Below are 19,737 nucleotides of genomic sequence, written 5' to 3' on the forward strand. Positions count from 1 at the left end.
CAATTCATTTTCATGCATCGGAAAAAAAAAAAAAGAAAAAAAAATTTCAGCCCACAAAACAATGCACAACTTTGTTCCGAACAAACACCATTGTATCTCCTGTGAAGCTCTAAATCAAAAATTTCAAACCTGTTCTACAGCAGAAAAAGAAGGGAGAAGGGTCACAAGTGGAGTATATGTAGACAATGTTTGCAAATGGAAATGTAACCATAAAGCCACTTTGATTCTTTGATGTTTTTTAATTGTACTTATGCATACCTTAAAAGGGAATAATAGGTGCTTCTCACTCTTTGTGTTACTGTTGCAATGCACCCAGACAGAAAGAGCAAGAGCTTAACTGTGTGCATGTGGGGGGCAGGTGCAGAAGATTGAACAAGTACCCTTGAAAAAATGATTTAGAAAGTCACATACTTTTTAAAAGGTCTGCTTTATTAAGATGGAGATGGGGAATGCGTATTCCCAAAGATTTGAAAATGATTTAAGATGAAAACCATAAATAGTCACTTCCATTTTTTCCCCTTAGGGTTAGCCATCTGTTCCCTGAAGCAAGGTTAGAATAGCCAATTTAATGATTCAGTGGTGAGAAGGAGGAAAAAAAATAAGAAAGGAAAGGAACAACAAAGAAAAAAACTTTTGCAGCAAGTCTAACAGCCTCTTGGCTATAAATGGCATTTGATAGTTAATTGCAGGATGGTGATTTGCTTTCTGTTTAAAGGCCCAGCAGACAAACTGCAGATGGCTACCTTGCTGGGACTGCACGAGATTACCTGTGATTCAGTAAGGACAGCTCCCTTTCTATTTGTTTCCCCAGTTTGTAAAATAAATTAGCAACACTGTTTATCATTAAAAATAAAGTTCCTTCCCCGAAGCCCCATGCTTCCAGCAAGAACATATCACAGTAAATCACCGCTTCACAAGAAAGCTTGATCACAATGCACTGAATGTTAAAATGCCCACTGAAGGCATCCCTATAATTTCTACTGAAGAAAGAGCTGCAAATCTGCATTACTCCTCTGACTTTATTATTAGTACGAGTCACAGTGCTATCAGAGCAGCCATTACAACCTGTCTTTTCCACTCTTTTATCAAATTCACAAGAAGAACCATGCTGTGGGCTGAACACCCTTATTTGGAGGCAATACGTCTTCTTCTCACCCTGTCACTTGAAGACATGCCTCTGTTGAGCAGGGAATACACAAGTCCCTCAGATGGAAGCTGTAGTTGTTTTGATTCCTTCCATGCATTTGAAACACTTAGAAAGACAGAAGCATACCAAAACCATGCCAGCTGTGGCTAAGGAAGCTGTCTTCACTTTGGAAAGAAGGTTTAGTGATGTGCAAGTGACAGCAGTGAATAAATTGCTGTCATTGCCATTAATGAACCTAGCACTATGTTATACAGACAGTAGATAGCTTCTAGCAACTTGATCCTTACAGGAATTCGGATACTTACACCGTAAATATGGAAACTATGCTGCAGACTGAGAACACTTTTGCATTAGAACGGTTTTGCCTAATTTTATCATTGTTCATACTTAATGATATTTCCATCTTTCATATTCAGACTGTACAGCCACCATTCCTCTCATGGCATACTCCTCTGAAAAGGGAAATAGTTCACTTGCTTCCCCTTTTTGGCACAACCTAAATCTTATATTTTGAAATATAAATATTACAAACATACTAGCAAGCTTTAACTAACTGAAGCACGTTTATCATTAATGTCCAAGAAAGAGTGTAAAACACACAGCACAATTACAGAAAACTACAGTTTGCATCATCAGCATAGATTAAAACAGAACACAAAAAAAGAAATCTTGAAATTAAGAGCAACTATCCAGTGATTACCTTCCATCAAATGTAATTATATGAGGGTCAGTAAATGAGTAACAGTAGGCAGTTGGTAGATCCTTCACTGTAATCTTCAAAACAAAGAAGTACATAGTTAAGTCATGTCAGGTTAAGACATAAACAGACTCAGGCACATAAATTACTATCATGAGACAAGTAACTTTGTAATAAATAGGTTATATTATACTTTTTAACCAAGCTAAGTGATTATATTAATATTCAAATATATAAAAAATTAATCCAAATGAAAATGCAGCATTTGAATAAAAATAAACCAAGAGAAAATTGACCGCTTAGAAATCTTGGTGTGATCAGCATGTCACAATTGAAATAGAAACCTTATTTACATTATATTTCTGGCCTGTTGGTTTTACAGAGCTTAACATGAAGATTTTCAACCTGTATGCTTTCTGGAACATAGCCATTCCACAGAAAATTCTCACTGGATATAGGTTCAACAGCAATTCTGGTAATTCTGTCTCCATCCTGCATAAAGTCTGTCACAGCAGTGAAATAAATTATAGCTTGACTACAGATTCCATTATTGCAGGGTTTCTGGAGAAGATCCACATGACAAGAAGAAAGAGCCAAGTTTAAACCTAACTGCTCTTTACCTGTTTTAATGAAAACACATCATTAGTGATCTTTCCTCTAAAGAGGTCACATTTTTATATTACTGTTAACATAAATGCTGATTTATTTGCAAATAGCAAAGATTTTTGTGTTCATAAATTAAAATAACTATGCATTTTCCTTGGGTTTGGTCATGCATACCTATCTCTCTACACCTTCATGCACACACCCAAGAAAATGGCTTTAACTTTCCACAGTGATAGCCAAATTAAAACCACAGAAGTCTTGCTGATGTGACAAAAATGGCTGTCTGTATAAGCAAGACTCCTTGTGAGGTTCTTGGCTCACAAGTGCACCTTGTGTGGGACTTGGGCTTGACAAAGTACTACAGAAAAAGATAATAATTGTAAAAACTGAGGACTTCATGACTGTATATACAATACTTCCAAAACAGGTCAAAAATGAACTAAATAATAAATTTTGTAAGCATTATGGTACTCTGTCTATTCAAATCAATGCGGCTCTGATAGCCAGAGTTGCCAAATCTATTTCTCCTTCTACTAATGGATTACGGCCACATTCTTCCATACTTTCAACAATAGAATATACAGTCTGTGAACATTTTAATATTTTAGGAAGTATTTCACAGTATTTTACAATGTATCTGCTTCTGCCAAGAAGCAGACCAGAAGGAATATTTGGAAAAACACAACAAACATACAAAATGCAACACATTAAAAAGCAGGATAATACTTACTTACCTTCATCAACAGTACTCAATGTTAGTGATATTTTACAATCACTTTCAAGCCAGTTAAATTCAGGGCAAGGAATAGGAATTCTACTTTCTATTGCCAGCCTGTATTCCTTGCCATCTTCTGATATATCATATGTTTCTGGATGTATCTAGCACAGAAGAAAGTATACTTAAAATGCAAACATCCTTTCTGAACTACAGCACTGCTACTGACCAGGTAGAAATAAATACAAAAAACTAAAGACACAGTGCATGGCCCACCCTACTTGATCAGGGTTATCTAGACAGTCTGAAGAGCAGTGGCATACTGGGAAGAAGATGAGGACACTGTAACAAGAGTCTGGAAAGTGTGAGAATAAGGGGTAAGGATAAAGTAAAGCTAGCTAAATAGGCAAGGGATTAGCAAAGCACACTAACACTATTAAAATGCATTCTCTGGATAACTTCTGGAAGTCAGTATACAAGTAATTTACTGTCTTATCTGGGAAAAAAATTACATACAGCCCTCACATAAAAAGGAAATGCATTCAGATTTTATAGCATGTGCTACTTACTTGCACTTACATGAAATTAATCTGGCCCTGATCCTGCAGAAAGGTAAATTCTTTATGGCAGGCAAATCCTCACTCAAATCAACAGGATGACTCCCAATATGTACTTGTGTGCAGCCTGTCCTTGTGGGATCAGGGTCCCAACTCCTGGCCAGCAAACTAGTACATAAATCTACAGTACAAATTAAAGTTTCCTTTTGGACCTGTTCTCTGGCCACTTATCAGGTGGCATCAAACAGCCCATATCTACATAATTAAACTTTTTCCAGTTTTTCTCTCTAAACCCAAAGTCTTCTTCCCCACAGACAGCTGTGAACAGGCCTTATGTCAGCCATGCTCTGGGACAACCACTTGGCATAGGCCAAAATCAAGCCAGAGAGGGTAAAAGTAGCTAAACATAATGGCCAAAATATGCCAGGGCTCAAGTCTGATTCATGGCCCTCCTTAGTTTACAAATACAGAGGAAGCAGCAGAATTTACTCTAGTTGCTAGAGGTCAAGGCTTTCAGTGGGTTGTTATAGCTTGCACAAGTTCTTCATTCAGTCTTCCTGCATTTTGATTATATGGGGAATACAGAAACATCATTGACTCAGTTCACTACAGCCAATAACGTGTTTTATTCATTAACAATTAATAAATTGTGAGTACCTTCTAGTCAGAGGACTCGCTGTCTGCTGTGGCTATTGTGATTTACTTGCTTTTGTTCAGCATTCTACATGGTCTTATCAGACTGGAACACACAGTAATTGCATAAATGTTCAAACTATCTACCCATGTAAATGTTCTAGTGTACCCACAGAAAAAGACCAAGTAGTTACATATCTGCTGCATTCATACGCAGAAAGACTCCCACTACAATAAAGTAAAACGCTCTTTTCTTTTCAAATTACCTTAATGCCAGCAAAAAATTCCTTGCTCTCAACTGGAGAACTTTGTATGCCTGGCTTCTCAACGAAAAAAGCAGAACTGCTACAGTAGACCTGTAGAACAAAATCAACATAGTAGAATACATTTTTTGTATGAAGTGGTCACGTGAATACATAACCCAGCCATAATACCTCAGTTTGATGAGCTCATCAAACCTGCTCTTCTGTTTGCATCAGAAGTTACCAGTTGCCAGTGGTGCTGCTTAATTGATTGGATTAGATTGAATATTCTAAGATCTGTTCCTGGCATACTCCACTCATGACTCAGACACTTCTTGAACTAAAGGCTGCATACAAACCACCATGTTTAATAAGCACCTAAATCTCCATGTATTTAACTAATCCCTTCTGGAGCATTTCTGCACTCCACAACACCTTGTGGAAATGCAATCTATACTTTCTTAAACGTTATTTATTTCTTTTTGTCAGAATTATGTTTGTTGCCTTTTAATTTTGTTGAGTACTCACTAGATCATATATTATGCAAAACAATCATCCTCTCTTTCTCTCTTCTCAGTACAGTTTTTTTTCCTGGTGTTATGGGCCAGGATTATCTTTTTTAAGATGAGAAAGTTTGCTGTTATTTCCCTCCACTGAACCAGTTCCATGCTTTCTATATGCTGTTTTTTTTGTTGGTGGTAGTTTGTTTTGCTGTATCCTTTTTTTTGAGATGTGATGACCATGCATGCAATATTTGAGATCTTGAGAAAAGCAAAGATTCATCACAGCAGCAGATAGTTGATAACTGTGCCTTTTCTTTTGACTGTCACTGAGCTAACACCATCAGGCAACTATTCACAAATTCTCTGAAGGATTTTTGAGGATTAGCAATTACTATTGCCTGTAAACCATTCAAGCAGCCTGCTTTTGGCTTGAACCCCACTGCACTATCAACATAAAACAGCTTGGGAAAACAGACTTCAATTGGGTGTTAGTATATGTACACAAACACACACACAAACACAAAACTTTCTTACGTTTTTTATTTTGGCTAAGAAAGCTTAACCTCTGTTTTGGTATATGCAGGTAGAAAGTCTATGGACTTTCCAATGCTTAAGCTTCTCAAAAGTTACCATATAAACCTAGATCTTCATTCTGCTATGACTGAAGTTACTTTCTCACATGTACTGTCTAATTACTCACACTGCTTTTGAGAATTATACTATTTAATCTGATACCAGAGACAAAATCATCAAGCAGCAGCTCATTATTGATTCTGAAAAAAATAAATCTATCTGCTGAATAAATAGCACAGCTTCTCAAAACCGCTACCTCACACAGCTTCTCAATTAGATAGTAACATCAAAATATTCTTAATTTACTGAATCAAACAAAATTGTAGTAAAGGTAAAGAAGATTCTACTTGAATAAACATTTATCTACTGATGGCACAGTATACTGTACTGACACAGTCTCAAAATGATAATGGCACTGATAATTATTGATATATTCTGTGACATTTCCACATTCATATGGACACTGTTGATGTAAACAAGAACTAGAGGCAGTATATTTCTGCCAAGAAAAAAAATACAGAAAGATGCTAGGACTCCATCCCTAACAACTGTTAATATTTGCTGATCATTTATGAAATCATAAACGTTTAGACAAAACAGCTGCAGTGGAGAAATAACACATTTACAAAAATAAAAAGAGATTATAATCATTTTTAACATACTCTGTCTCCAAGTCTGATGTTTATCCCATCTAGCTCTAGAAGTGAGAATGTATGAACTGCTGTCTCACGTTTCAGTTCTTCTTTGATACCTTCAGGAGAAAGTCTTGACCAAGTCACAATGAATCCAACCGAGCTGTTTGCAAAAGGAACGTCAAAGGTACACCTTAGGTAAATGCTGCCTTTGATCAACTCTGCTACAACCTCAGGAATGTCTGGTAGCGGTGGTGACACAGATGGAGATGATGAAGGAGCCAGCTTACCTAGTTAAACAAAAGTGTGGTTTATGCTTTTTATTCTGTGCAAAAATGATATTAGATGAAACAAGATTGGCATATACTTTATCAATTAATACACTAATAATATTTACCTTTTTTCACATGTGGAGATCTCACGTAATTGCTTAGGAAACCAGAGAAAGTATGTGTTTTGCTTTCATTAGTTATTAAAATGAGAAAAACTGGTTATATTCTATACCATACAAAGGCGCTGAAGAAGAAAAAAACTGAATGAGTTAAATGCTATGAATAATTTTACCAGACAGGAGATAGCAACATCCAAAGGAATTTGCCTACTTATGAAGAAAAAAAAAAATAGAACGGGCTATGTATAAAAGGAAAAGAATAAGCAACAGTATGATTCCTTGGGAGTTACATATAACATGAATCTGCCAATCAAAGTAATCAATAAATTAGCATTATTAAAACTACTTTTTAATGTTACAGTACTTACTCTGAACACTATGTTGAGAAGCTGCTTTTGCAATTGCAGTTCTGAAGTTACATCCTAACTTGTCATTTTGCATCAGACCAAGCAATACCATTGATAAATGAACACCTTTTTTATTTAAGAAAGTGTATATTTTAGAAAGTGTATATTTAGAAAGTGTTTAGAAAGTTTTATTGCATCCTAGATGCAAAGAAAGTCTCAAAAAAAAAAAAAAAAAAAAAAAAGAAAATACTGCTACAGAAGCCTTGAATTTTCATTCCCTCAGCATCACAGGTCTGTGGCTTTGCATCTGCAACATCTATAAATTCTTCCTAAATCAGATATCGACATATGTACAGAATATTCCTATACCAAAGCTTAGAAATTATTGCCCCAGGTTAAATCAACAACAACAATGACAACAACAAAACAAATATCACAGGACACTAACTGATGTGTAACTTCCCAAAAGACAATAAATCTTTAAACTGGATTCATACACAATTACGGTAGTGGTCAGTACAAAACCCTAAGCCAGAGACCACAAGTTGCATGGCTGCATCTAGGAGCAAGGGTACAGAACATTTTAGCACTTTCACATCTTTTTATACAGATGTACCCAGCAAATACCTGGAGATGTTGCTAATAATAAATAAATAAATAAGGAATTAAATTATTCTCTATAATACCTATTTTGTCTCCCAAAGTCCCCATCTGGATGCTTATTTATTAGTGGTAACCTATGACAGCCAAATTGAGCGCAGACTTGCTTTGTAAAAAAATATGTATCTTCCTACATGGGCCACAAAAAACATATTCATGCACTGCTATTGTTAGCTTTGATGGTCATTAAAAACAAACACAACAACAAAATAAACTACAGAGGTAGTTTATTTTAATCAAGGTTGATTAAACATGTAAATTAAACATGTAAATAGCAGTATTTTGATTAAACATGTAAATAGCAGTATTAAACATGTAAATTGATTAAACATGTAAATAGCAGTATTTTAGCAGGAGTAGGAAGAGGTTATTTGTTCAAAGTTGAAAGGGCAGCAGCAAAACTGAAAAACTCATTCATTAGAAAGAATGAAAATCAGATTTTGGTGTTCCGTGCTTCAGCAATACATTTGTATTCCTCAGCATGTACAGGAGTAACTGCTTGAAAATCTGCATCAAGCATTTACAGCTATCAAGCATTTACAGCTATCAAGCATTAAAGGAAAAATGCAGTACATATGGTAGCCTACATACAAAAAGCAGCACAAAAATACAGAACACTTAGCATGCAAAAAACGTCACTTTAGCAAAGGGCTTTTAAACTCAAAATGTGTTTTGGACTTGGAGTATTCACCAGAGTCAACCCAGAGTTATGTTTCTTCTCTGCTTTGAAGCAGTAGAAATTTGCTAGCCAGCTGCCTATAGTTTTTATATCCTCTTTCCTCTTCATGAACCCATCATCCAAGGCAAATACAAAGTCATATTGTGCAGGCGTTCTTTGTTTTTTCAGTCACTTGCATTCTGACATTCAGTTCCATTGCTGGCATTTTTTTCTGTCAATAAACTCTTAGAGAATGACTTAACAATTGGTCCTAAAGGGATAATGATGGGCCAATAAAGCACAGTAAAAACTACCAGCAGTGTCGCTACTAAGCTTTTGCAAGCAGTCAGTGACACAGAATATGACTTAGAGCAATACATTATTTCATGCATAAAAGTATTGCAAGTATTTTCATCAAAAGTGTTTTACAGAACTAATAAAAATCTCCTACCACAATGGCTTGTCACTATTTATCAATATCCATAACTGTGAGTTTAGCAATACTTTCCTTAAGTTATCGAAAGTATCCAGAAGGAATAATGAAATATTCAAGTTTCAGATTGTGAACAACACTGTTCTGCAGCACAAGGGTTCAGAACATCACAAGGCATTGCAGAAGGACTCACTTCAATTCTTTCTCACCATACTAAGAAGTGTGTATCAGTAGAGTATTTCTGTGTTGAACTTTCTTCTGGCAACAATGAATGTACTCTCCAAAAATAAGATAAAAGAATTAGAGCAAGAAGGATATGCCTAATTAAAACAAACAATAATTGACATAAATATATTTTCATCAAGTTCTTAAACAACATTTACTTTTATACATGGCTCTGTAGACATTCAGTAACGGTGATTCATACAGTATCAGTGCCAACACAGGTACTCTGAATTTTGACTTCTGGATGTGTCTTATAACCCCACCTGACTAAATGGAAAAAATAAATTCCTAAGATTTGGGGCTTTGTACAACTCTTGATTGCCAAATGAAAATTAAAAAGGGGTGGTGTGATTGCACTTGGCTATAACAAATCATTTTCTATCGCATCAAAACTAAGAATGTAGAAAATATCTGTATAACTATTGCCAGACATGCTCAGCAAAATAGCTTATAAAATACCATGTTTTCACTGAAACATCAGTTACTGTTTTTATTTTGTTATTTTCAGCTATTTTTGAATAACTAATCAATAATCAATAAAATAATCAAACACCAGAGAACAGCTACTGAAGATACATTATTTTTAAGAAGGTTAATGTGAAAGAAATGCTGAAGTGAAGAACACCGCTGTTCAGAACGTGAGAAAACTTGTAAAACACATTAATAAACATATACTCTTAATTGAGTTACAGCGTGTACTTTCTCACCTTCTGCACAATACCCCATGCATCCTTGAGTGGGCTGCAGCAGGTAAACAAAGAAGTCTCCGCAGTTCCTCACACTGACAGGGATTTGAAAAAGACAGCAGTCTCTTGAAGTGCTGAAGAAGAACTGCCATGTCGCACAGGCTGTTAGCTGCTTGATCTCACCAGGTTGGGGCATGGATTCTGCCTCCCTCAGAGATAACCAGACAGGGGCTTGAGTACCACAGTGATTCATCTGAAGCACCAGAAAAAAAACACCAGAAGATGGTTAATGCTGTAACAAATTGTTGCTGGGGTTTAAGGAGGTATGTATTCAATTTCCTGCTTGAGCTTTTAGCAAAATTCAGATAATGTAATTGAGGGTTTGCTTTTTCCCCTTCAAAGTTGAATACAAATACACACAAAAGAGACTTAAGTCCTTATTTGGGTCTCATGAATTTGGCTTTCTAAAGACAGGATAAAATTTAGTCCCTGAAGCAGGAGCCACCACACATTAGCTTTCTGCCCCAAAGAGCTACCAGTTGTGTTATGGCACAACGAGTTAACCTACAGCAACCGACTGTGTGAAGGCTATTGGAACACAAAGGGTAGAACATACCTACACTGACTATCAATTAAGGGTATTAAAGCACTTTACTGCCATTTGGTATGGACTCAAGTCTCAACTGAACTTCTAGATTTCATCTAATCATCAGATGATGCAAGGTTACTCGCTTGCACCCTAGCTACAAGACACCTATTAAGCATTGTCCGTCTTTCAGTTCCCTACCTCTAGAAGTGAACATGCTTGTAGCACCCCTGCACCAACAACAGTGATTTTGTAGAAACCATAAATCCTTTGGTGCTTATGAAGCAGTGGATGTTACAAGGTCTGTGGTTCAGATGCTGATGCAGCAGGTGGTGTAAGAGTTGTTGCTTCCTTTCTTCCAAACTAAAGTCTTGCTTTATGCCAAGGTGTGAGGAGAGCTGTGCTGTGGAATAGCCCCCGTCCTCCTGCCACCACTTTGGCTATATGAGGTCTTCAGGTCAGGGAAGCTGCCATGCAGGTCACCACAGTAACATCCCTCATAATAACCAAAATCTAAGTCTGATCTAGCAGACATTGGAGTTTAACAATGGAATACAGAAAATTAATCCTGATGAAAGGAGATGAGGGAATCTGGTTCACAGGTTACCAGAATGTGTTCAAGTTCACAGCCTGTCTTGTGATGCAGAAAGCAAGCACAAGAGAAACACAGAAGGACTGTGGAAGTAAGTATGTTATTTTTCCTCACAAAAGCTTACAGATTTTTCTCAGCTAACCAGTAAACCAAAATAAACTCAGAATTTTCTGTGAAAGTTCCTAAAGTATGTAAAAGCCAGGATTTGCAAAATATTTACAAGATAACTATAAATTTGAACTTTTAAGATTCTGAGAACCTCTTTTTCTTCTTACAATGCCTCAAATACTCTTTGACCTGATAGTGAAACAAGGTCTCAGATCATCTTAATACCTCTTAGTCTAAAGTCTAAAGACTATTGCAGGCTTGTTGTACACAAAACTCATCTCAAAAGTACATTTTTCTTTATAGTGTCTGAGCCATCAGATCGAGCGTCATCAATCCATCAGACAGACACAATCTATGAGAAGTAGACACAAATGGGATGGATTGTTTAACACAGCCTGAATCTTTGACAAGTATTAAGTATAGCTGTAATAAAACTTCTCCTAAAGGGAAGGAAAGGAGGAAACTTCCCAAAGAAGATATTCATTTTAGTTCAGTTTTAATGTTTTGACTTCAATGCTTCAAAATAATTGTCTTGGTTTTGTTGACACATGCAAAGAGGCAGTTGTCAGAGCATAAATTTCATTTGCTGAATAAGATTCAGATCAATCTCTTGCCAACAGTAATTACCTGGGCTCTTCTGTATTTGGATGGTAACCTATTTTTACTATACATTTACTAAGCACTGAGAGTTTGGGTCAGATTTTTAATACTCTTCTAGATTATCTGAGTAGGTATCCTGATGGTTTAATCCAAGGCCAGGTTGGATGAGCCTTTGGGCAACCTGATCTAGTGAGAGGTGTCCCTGCCCATGGCAGGGGAGTTGGAAGCAGGTGATCTTAAGATCTCTTCCATGTCAAACCATCCTGTGATTCTATGAACCTGTGTTCTGAAAAACACTTTTTTTTTCCCCTGGTTTATCATATTGGTTCTTTTGTAGATGTGTCCATTTTGAGGAAATAAAACTATTCAGCTAATTTGTTTCTATTAAATCTAACTGATAATGAGGTCTTTCCTTCAGGTAACAGACTTCGCTTAAGCTTCTTGCAGTATAACAGCATAGATAACAATAGCCTCTGCAACACAACACTCTAAATCCTTGAGTCAGCTGCATATTAGAAGTATTTCAGTGGCTTTGTAATGCTCTAAAGATTAAAAAAATATAAATAAAAGACAAGGTGTTACAAACTCAATTTAATATTTGTATTTATTTATTTATTTAACTGTTTTGCTTTCCTTTTATAAGGGTTTTATTTTATTGTTAAAGCAACTGAACCCAGGCAATTTCAACTCAGAATGAAAATCACAAGATTACAGGTAAAATATTCTAATGACACTTAATGACTTTTTTTTTTTTAAATAATGAAATATTTTCAAATAGGAAGCTACAAAGATATCTCCTTCAAATGTAGCTATTACAAAGATGTTGAAATAGCTTCAAAATCAAGCACCACAAGTCTGAAGTGTTAAATACTCTAGTGTTGTTCTTGAGTCTCAGTGGACCTGCAGATTATAAGGGAATTAATCTGCAGTTAGTTCTGTTAGTTCAATTTATTTTAGGAGTAATCTCTTCTCTCCGACATGATCATTTTTAAAAGCTCCACAATTACTGGGATTATGTGGCTGCAAGTCTTCATACTACTTGCACATAGCTTTAGGAAAAGACTGACCATCACACAGCTGCAGCTTTACAACATGACAACATGATACCCCTGCTATGCTAGCACTGCAAAAATCACTTGTAGCAGTGACTGTCAATGACATTTTTTGAACGTGCTAGAAGCGATTTATCATCCTCTGCCATAGCCCATTCAGTGTAAAATTTTTCAACACATAAGACTTTATTGTTCAGTTAACATACTTTAATATGCCACACACTTACAAAAAAAGGTGCTTTACTTTCTTTCACATCAGTCTCCATAACTGTGTCACTTTTTATATCTATCTTACTGAAAAATTCTTATGAAAAATATGTATATTTTTCATAAACAAAGATATGTATATTTTTCTTAAACAAATGAGATGTAACAATACCTCCACACACTTGGTCGGCATCTCAGCAGGCTTATCAAAAATCATAAAGCGATACCAGCCTGGTGTTAGGGAATGGTCACAGATTAAATCCTGAATAGCTGACTGCTGAATGTAGGATGAGTCAAAATCGACACTTCGGTAAGGGCTCTGCAGGATCTGATGTCCACCAGGATGGCATTCAAGAACTGCGGGGAAAGAGCATTGAGATGAAATGTCAAACAAATGCATTAAAAAGATTTCAAGTATTTTTAACTGGAAAATATGGAGATAGCGCAGAATGGTACGAGATCACTTTTACTGAGAAACATATTGAAATCTTAGTAGAAACAACAACAACAAATAGCTATGTTAGCACTCTAAAATTTAATAAAATTCATCACGTGGTAACATTCCTCTATTTAAATGGGCAATAAATGCAGATTAATATGTATGCTAAGTATTTACTCCAGATGTTAAAAAGGTGGAAAGCTTTTATAATTTAAACAGTGTTTAGGCTTTCTCTCTGGATTTTGACTTGTCACTGATGTTTACAAAACCTAATAACCTGAAGAAAAATGAGGTGTTTGATACATAAGAGGAACAAACTCTTACTTCAGGAGGAAAAAGGATTATCCAAAGGTCCATCTTCGCATATAAGCTACCACTTTACAGGGGCTCTGTGTATGAAGTGAAGAATTCCCTCAAATGGATGCAGTAGTTGCACATAGTTTGAATGTATAAATGTGGATTATACTATAAGTACCTATCCGTTTCCATACTTTATTACACATTCAATTTGCATAGCTGGCATGCTCAACTGTAATAAATACAAACATATTTTGTGACATTTAAATGACCTTATGGCCTCAAAATAATCTCAGAATTACTGCTAGGTAAAATTAGGATTCGGAATCTGAAAGAGTATTAGCATCAGTTTTAAAAATGCAGACTCTTCCTTTTAAAAGTGGATACATCTGATGCTGACTGTGAAAGGAATTTCAAACTATACTAGATGATAAAGTTGATCACAATTCTTGCCTCTACAATGAATTAAAAAATACAGCTGTAAGCAAAGCTCCATAATATTATATTTTGAGTATTATTAGTCTGATCTCTCAGTTCTCAAAACAGATTGTTTGTTTTGTTTGGTTGGTTTTTATATATGTTCCTTATTTTGCTTGATCTAATTGTGTCACGGATTACAAAAACATTTTTGGTTCAAATAGTATCTAGCATAGTCTTTCAAATCATTGTTTGGATAACCAGAATTATAAGACAGTTCCCAAATCAGTGAATTCCCACCCTTTAAATGGAGAAGATGCACTAGTGAAACAACAGACCTTTTCTCTTTCAAGCACAGGGTGAGAATCCTATTTTCCTAGTTTCCTGGTTTCAAAGACTAAAGATTTAATCTGATATAGCTTTAGGCTACCCAACCAGGTAACAATAGCTTTATCTGCTATCCTCTAAGGGCAGATGGAAGTCAATGTGATTGACTGTGCCACCACTGTGCTTCTGAGTTGGCTGTCGTAGCCTGTAGGCTATTCATGTCCATACAAGTTGACCTTATAGAGAACTTATCCCTCGATGGAATTTGAAGAAAAGCCCTTGAAGAATCAAAGGTCAGTCGTGTGTGTTACTGAAATGTTTCCCAAGCAAGCTTCAGCACAAGTAGTTTATGAGCCATGGTGAAAGTTTCTTCCTGTCTTCTATTTTTTCTTTCCTGTAATCGTAACACTCCTGAAACAATTAATATCCATTACGTTTCCCATTAATAAATCAAGCTAGACATGAGACAAGTCTTTATTTTTTTTCCTCTACAGTTTAATTAGATCATCGTTTGATAGATCTCTAGAACAGCTGACTGTACTCACTTGTAATAGGGTTATAAATCCTACTAAAGATCAAATTATATGTTTCTTATTATTATGCACATCACTTTAAAATGCCACCCAGCTCTTCATATATTCTCTCTTCCTTTCTCAAAGTATGCTAGTATCTCCAGAGCTATTCCTTAGAAATCTCATGTTGTCTAACCCTGCTTGATTTCTTTTCTGTTTCCTCACCCACTCTACAAAACAACTGAAAATAATGCCCCACACAAACACCCTATATGCTGTCTCATAGCTCTCTGCTGCTCATTAACAGAGGTCTCTGCCTTTCAGGAAGAATGTGATCCCCTATTTACTGTTTCCTGACTATAGTCAGGATTAATACAGTGAGCTTTGCTTGGATCCCTCCCAGGTCCTGTCAGATACTGAGAAATGTGACCCTAATCCAGAAAATAATTTAACTTTTGCAACATCTTAAACACAAGGATGGCATTGTGCTAGAGATAAGCAATAGGAAGCGCTCTGCTTGATCAAGACTACTGCTCTCAATTAAAAGACTGAGGCCTCATTATTAAATCCAGTCCTGAGCTTATACAACAAAAACTTGCTTAAGCAGTACAAATAGCTCAGCTCAGGATTAATAAATCATATTGGTTAATGCATCTCTGCTCCATTTGCTCCCATACTTCATAGTATCTGTTTGTTATGTCAGGTTATTCTGAGAGCTGTTTTCCTGGTTGCTTTCTATATTGGGCAGATTTTTCTTATCTCTATCTTTCCATTCTCTATCTGAACAGATTAAAATGCAAAAACTGAAAATAAAATAAAAGATATGGATTAGGCCTTTTTGGAAGACACAGAATGAAATATCCAAAGTGACAATGGCAATCGTTTCTGGAGGATTTTCTTCTGAGAGGCATGGCTACTTAAGCTCCATCCAGTCAAAAATATTAAACTATTTTAGGCAGATCATTACGCTGAGTGTCAGAGAACTGCACTCTTAGACTTGCTGCCAACACACTGGGGTTTGTACAGTGACGGGGTCAGGTAACAGGTACCCTGAACACGAACAAGGTAACAAAAGGTTCTTGAAAATAATGGGAGCCCATTTTCCACAAAGAGATGTTAAACAGCTTCCCATTGACCACCTCCATGGTGCTCAAATGGAAAAAAGAGTTTTAGAAAGGAAAGACATTTGAATTCCCCCTTCACATCTGCAGGGAAGGGCTGATACATGTTTTCCACCTGCTCTTGGGCAGGGTCCAGGCTAAGGAGCTGTCAGGAAGTGCTGGGCACAGGCCAACGAAGGGGAATGGTCCCCAGGGAGCAGTGGTCCAGGCACTGACTGGCAGCGCAGCTACTCGGGTGTGGATAGCCCAGCAGTTTATATCTCCTGCTCTCCATGTGCCAAGATCTGACCAGTGACTGTAAGTGAACCAACATGAACATAGTCCATGCCAATCTCATCTTATGTCCTTATTATTGCTTCGACTGACTGCAAAGGACACTGCGTATCAGCATCCCACAGCACTAATTGGAGGTAGGACTGCTTCTAAGAGAGGAGAGCTCAGATGGATTTGTGGATTTAAACTCCAACAAAACACCAAAATAGAAAGAAGGTGACTTTTTGAAAGAAGTTATCCTAAGATTATTATTTAGGGAAACACTTTTTAAAGTGAAATATAAAAATAGATGTAACTATTCACCCAAAATATACCCTTTGCTTGCATGAGACGCATAAAACCCACAATTATAAATGTTGTAGCAGTTACAATGTTGCAAGGTGGAGAAACAGGAAGATGAATGCTCTACAATAAGCAACAAAGCAAGTACAACCAGCATGCACACATTAATACATCCTTACAAGAAGCACTACTTGAACAGGCGTTAAAACACTTTCCACCACTCGCATTCACTTACGAGGAGATGCTTTGAAAAGGTATTAAAAAGAAAAAAAAAATACACGTAAGCATATGCTTACAGACTGTTTTCGAGTAGTTTCCCGTACAGAACGCTGTTGCATCTGTTCCTTAAGTGGGCTTTTCTCCCAGAAATATTAAACAACACAGACCGGGAACACCATTTCCCTGCCGGGGGCGCTGCCACGCCGCCCCCCAGCACCTCCCTGCTGCCCTGATGGCGGCCATGCCCCCCCGGCCCCGCTCACCTGGGCGGCGGGCGGTGGCAGCGGCCAGGCAGCCCAGCACGGCCGCGCACAGCCAGAGGCCGCCCCCCGCCATGGCCCGGCCCCGCTCCGCTCCGCAGCCGCCGTGCTTGTGTCGGCTCTTGGCGCCCATCCCCTTAATGCTTTAATGCCGCCCCTCCCGAGGGGGCCGCGGCGGGGCCGGCCCTCAGACCGCCCCCGGCCCCGGCCCCGCCGTGAAGGTGATGAGGGTGAGGGCTGCCCCTCAGGGGCTGCTGGAAGTACCCGGCGGGGTGCTACCTGTACTTCCCTAACGTGTGGTAAAGTGCTAGGAAAGAGACGGTTTCAGGTTGCTCGATATGAATCCTGCGGTCCTTTCCTTAAATCACCAAAGGTGTTTGGTAACTGTGCTTTAATAACCACAAACTCCTGCGTTGGACACCATTAATGCAAGGTGTGTTACAGCAAGTAGCTGGTGGTTTCAAGCACGTGGTGCTTCAAGGCTTGATGGGAAATGCACCTCTTTGGAAACCTCTAGTGGAGGACAGAGAAGTGGCCCAATGTTTAAGATTTTGTAAATTTTTTTGTTATTTTTATTTCTAGGCCCCCAGCCCCTGCAGACACCAAAGCATTTCACACATGCACGGGTGTACAGCAGACCACAGAAATGCATCTCACTTTCTTTAGGATGTGTAGACCTACCTGGAACATGTAGCTGCTGGTGTCTGGTGAGTCTCCGAGCCCTGCACACCAAAACGCTGCATCCTGCCACCTGCTGAACCTCTGCAAGGGGAAACATTGGGCGAGGGCTGCCTCCAGGAGGTGCTGGCATTGGTGGCTCCTTGCAGAGCAGGTGTCCCTGCAGCAGGTCCCAGGGCAGGAGCAGAGGCAGAGACATGGCACCCTAGTGTCTGCAGCCTCCGTCTTCTGTGCACACACCCTGAGCCTCTTCGCTGGAAGAAGCAGGTCAGCTCTATCAGACCAGCAAGTTTTTAAAAGGCATCACTGGCACAGCCTGAGTATTGAATTCAGTCCTGTGTTTCTGTCAGTTCTCTAAAGCATGTAAGTTTCTCCTAAGAGAACTTTCTGGTTTGTTACCAAATATGATAAACTTATCCTAGAAAGCTGCAGGGCTGAAATTACAATTTGTTTTTCCTAAAGCATGTATTTGTAAAGAAGACAACAGGAAAGAAAGAGATATTTTACCAAACAAGTCACAAAATAAAGAACTGGAAATAGAGACACTGTGAATCTCTGACAAAATTTAAACATTAAGGTACTTCTTTGACCCCTGCTAATCATGATGGAGTGGTATTTACAGGAGGATTAACACCTTTCATCATGGATCATGCAGGAGACCAAAAGAGACAAATAATACCTGCTGGAGTAAAGAAACCTTTCATCTTTTCTTCCTTGGTTTTCCTCTACCAGCTCCCTCTGCTGCTATCAGCCTTGCAGTCTCTTACAGCAACAGGAGAGCAAGAGCGTAGTATGGTTGAAAGAGCTGACAATTGGCCAAATGTAGTTCTCGGCGCTCATGGGGACAGAGTTGTGTCAGTGACAGTGGATTTATGAAAAAATAAGTAATTCTAGGGCAGGTTTATGTCACTATAGGTCTTTGCAGCAGATTGCAATTTCAAAAAAAGAAAAAAGTTTTAGACAGTAATTTATTGACATTGTTTTATTAATGCATACCATAGACTATGTAAAACAGGTTTGCACTATGGAAAGCACCCTTCACCCATGATGTAATATGAAATCATGCTACAATTTTGCAGCATACTACTAAGTAGCAGCATATTTGGGAAGAAGAAAACAAGGCCGTAGAGTGGAGGACAAGTTTAAGATACTGCACATGATTATGTAGTGCAAGACATCACTGTTGTAAACATTTTAAAGCTTTCCTGAAAACACTGCATAGGGAGCAACAGTATCAACGCTAAGAAGCATTTAGACATTACAGCACAGATTATATGAAGACATACGAAGAATGAGAGAGGTAAATTTAGCTCTGAAAATCATCCCAGGGCTAACTTCCAGTTTAGCGATCTAAGTCTTTTCAGTGAATATAAATTTAAGGTGGACTCCTATGTCCCATCTATAAATGAACTTCATTCTTTGCTTAGCCTGAGCAGAAGTGCTTTTGCTGACTTATTAAGGAGGGAATAGGATAGTGATAAACTGGAGAAAACAGCCGTGTTGGATGACAAGGAGCAGGGACTTAGGCAATGCTGAAAGTAGAGTTATTGCAGATGTTTAAAATTTCAGATAAAAAAGAAGGCTCTGCTGATACGAAGTCTCAGGCACTGCAGCTAGGTTGGACCGATTTAATGGTTATCTATATAAGTACATGACTGTGTACTTCACAGTCATGTGTGTACATGTAACAGGAATCCTTGAGAAAACATTAAAGAAAGAAGAGTCTTTCTCATAAATACAGACAACATTATTGACAGCATGCTGGTGATCTCTGTAACAGTGCACCTTAGATCATTCATATACGCAAAATGCATGTCTTTTACAGTATTTAACAAGATTATATTATCTCAACTTGCATTTGGGGGAGCAGGCCAGAGTAGGCAGCAGGCAAGTGACTATGGATAAAAGAGTACTAGCTTTAAACATTTTAGGTAAACAGGTCAGGAAGATTAACCAGTGTCATTTGCCAATACATGTACATTCTCAAATAATGTGCACATAGATATTCAGGTATGAACTGGAAACGAGAAATCACCTGTGAGTCTTAAAAGTATTTAGCTCC

At 37.8% G+C, this 19,737-nt stretch overlaps 1 protein-coding gene across 1 annotated transcript in view; it reads right to left on the bottom strand.

The window, feature by feature from the left end:
* The window catches only part of VWDE (von Willebrand factor D and EGF domains), a gene marked incomplete at its 5' end in the record, with an annotated part of 41,626 nt that extends 24,496 nt beyond the window's left edge, over positions 1-17,130 (bottom strand). The window contains 9 exons of the mRNA XM_082754378.1: positions 1,848-1,921; positions 2,250-2,464; positions 3,185-3,329; positions 4,622-4,711; positions 6,336-6,595; positions 7,294-7,359; positions 9,727-9,958; positions 13,023-13,207; positions 17,001-17,130. Of these exons, the coding sequence (XP_082610504.1) occupies positions 1,848-1,921; positions 2,250-2,464; positions 3,185-3,329; positions 4,622-4,711; positions 6,336-6,595; positions 7,294-7,359; positions 9,727-9,958; positions 13,023-13,207; positions 17,001-17,130 (1,397 nt within the window). The remainder of the gene's footprint in view (positions 1-1,847; positions 1,922-2,249; positions 2,465-3,184; positions 3,330-4,621; positions 4,712-6,335; positions 6,596-7,293; positions 7,360-9,726; positions 9,959-13,022; positions 13,208-17,000) is intronic.
* Positions 17,131-19,737: the final 2,607 nt, after the last annotated feature.

Source organism: Aythya marila (genome assembly GCF_965140915.1).
Source record: "Aythya marila genome assembly, chromosome: 2".
Taxonomy (NCBI): Eukaryota; Metazoa; Chordata; class Aves; order Anseriformes; family Anatidae; genus Aythya; species Aythya marila.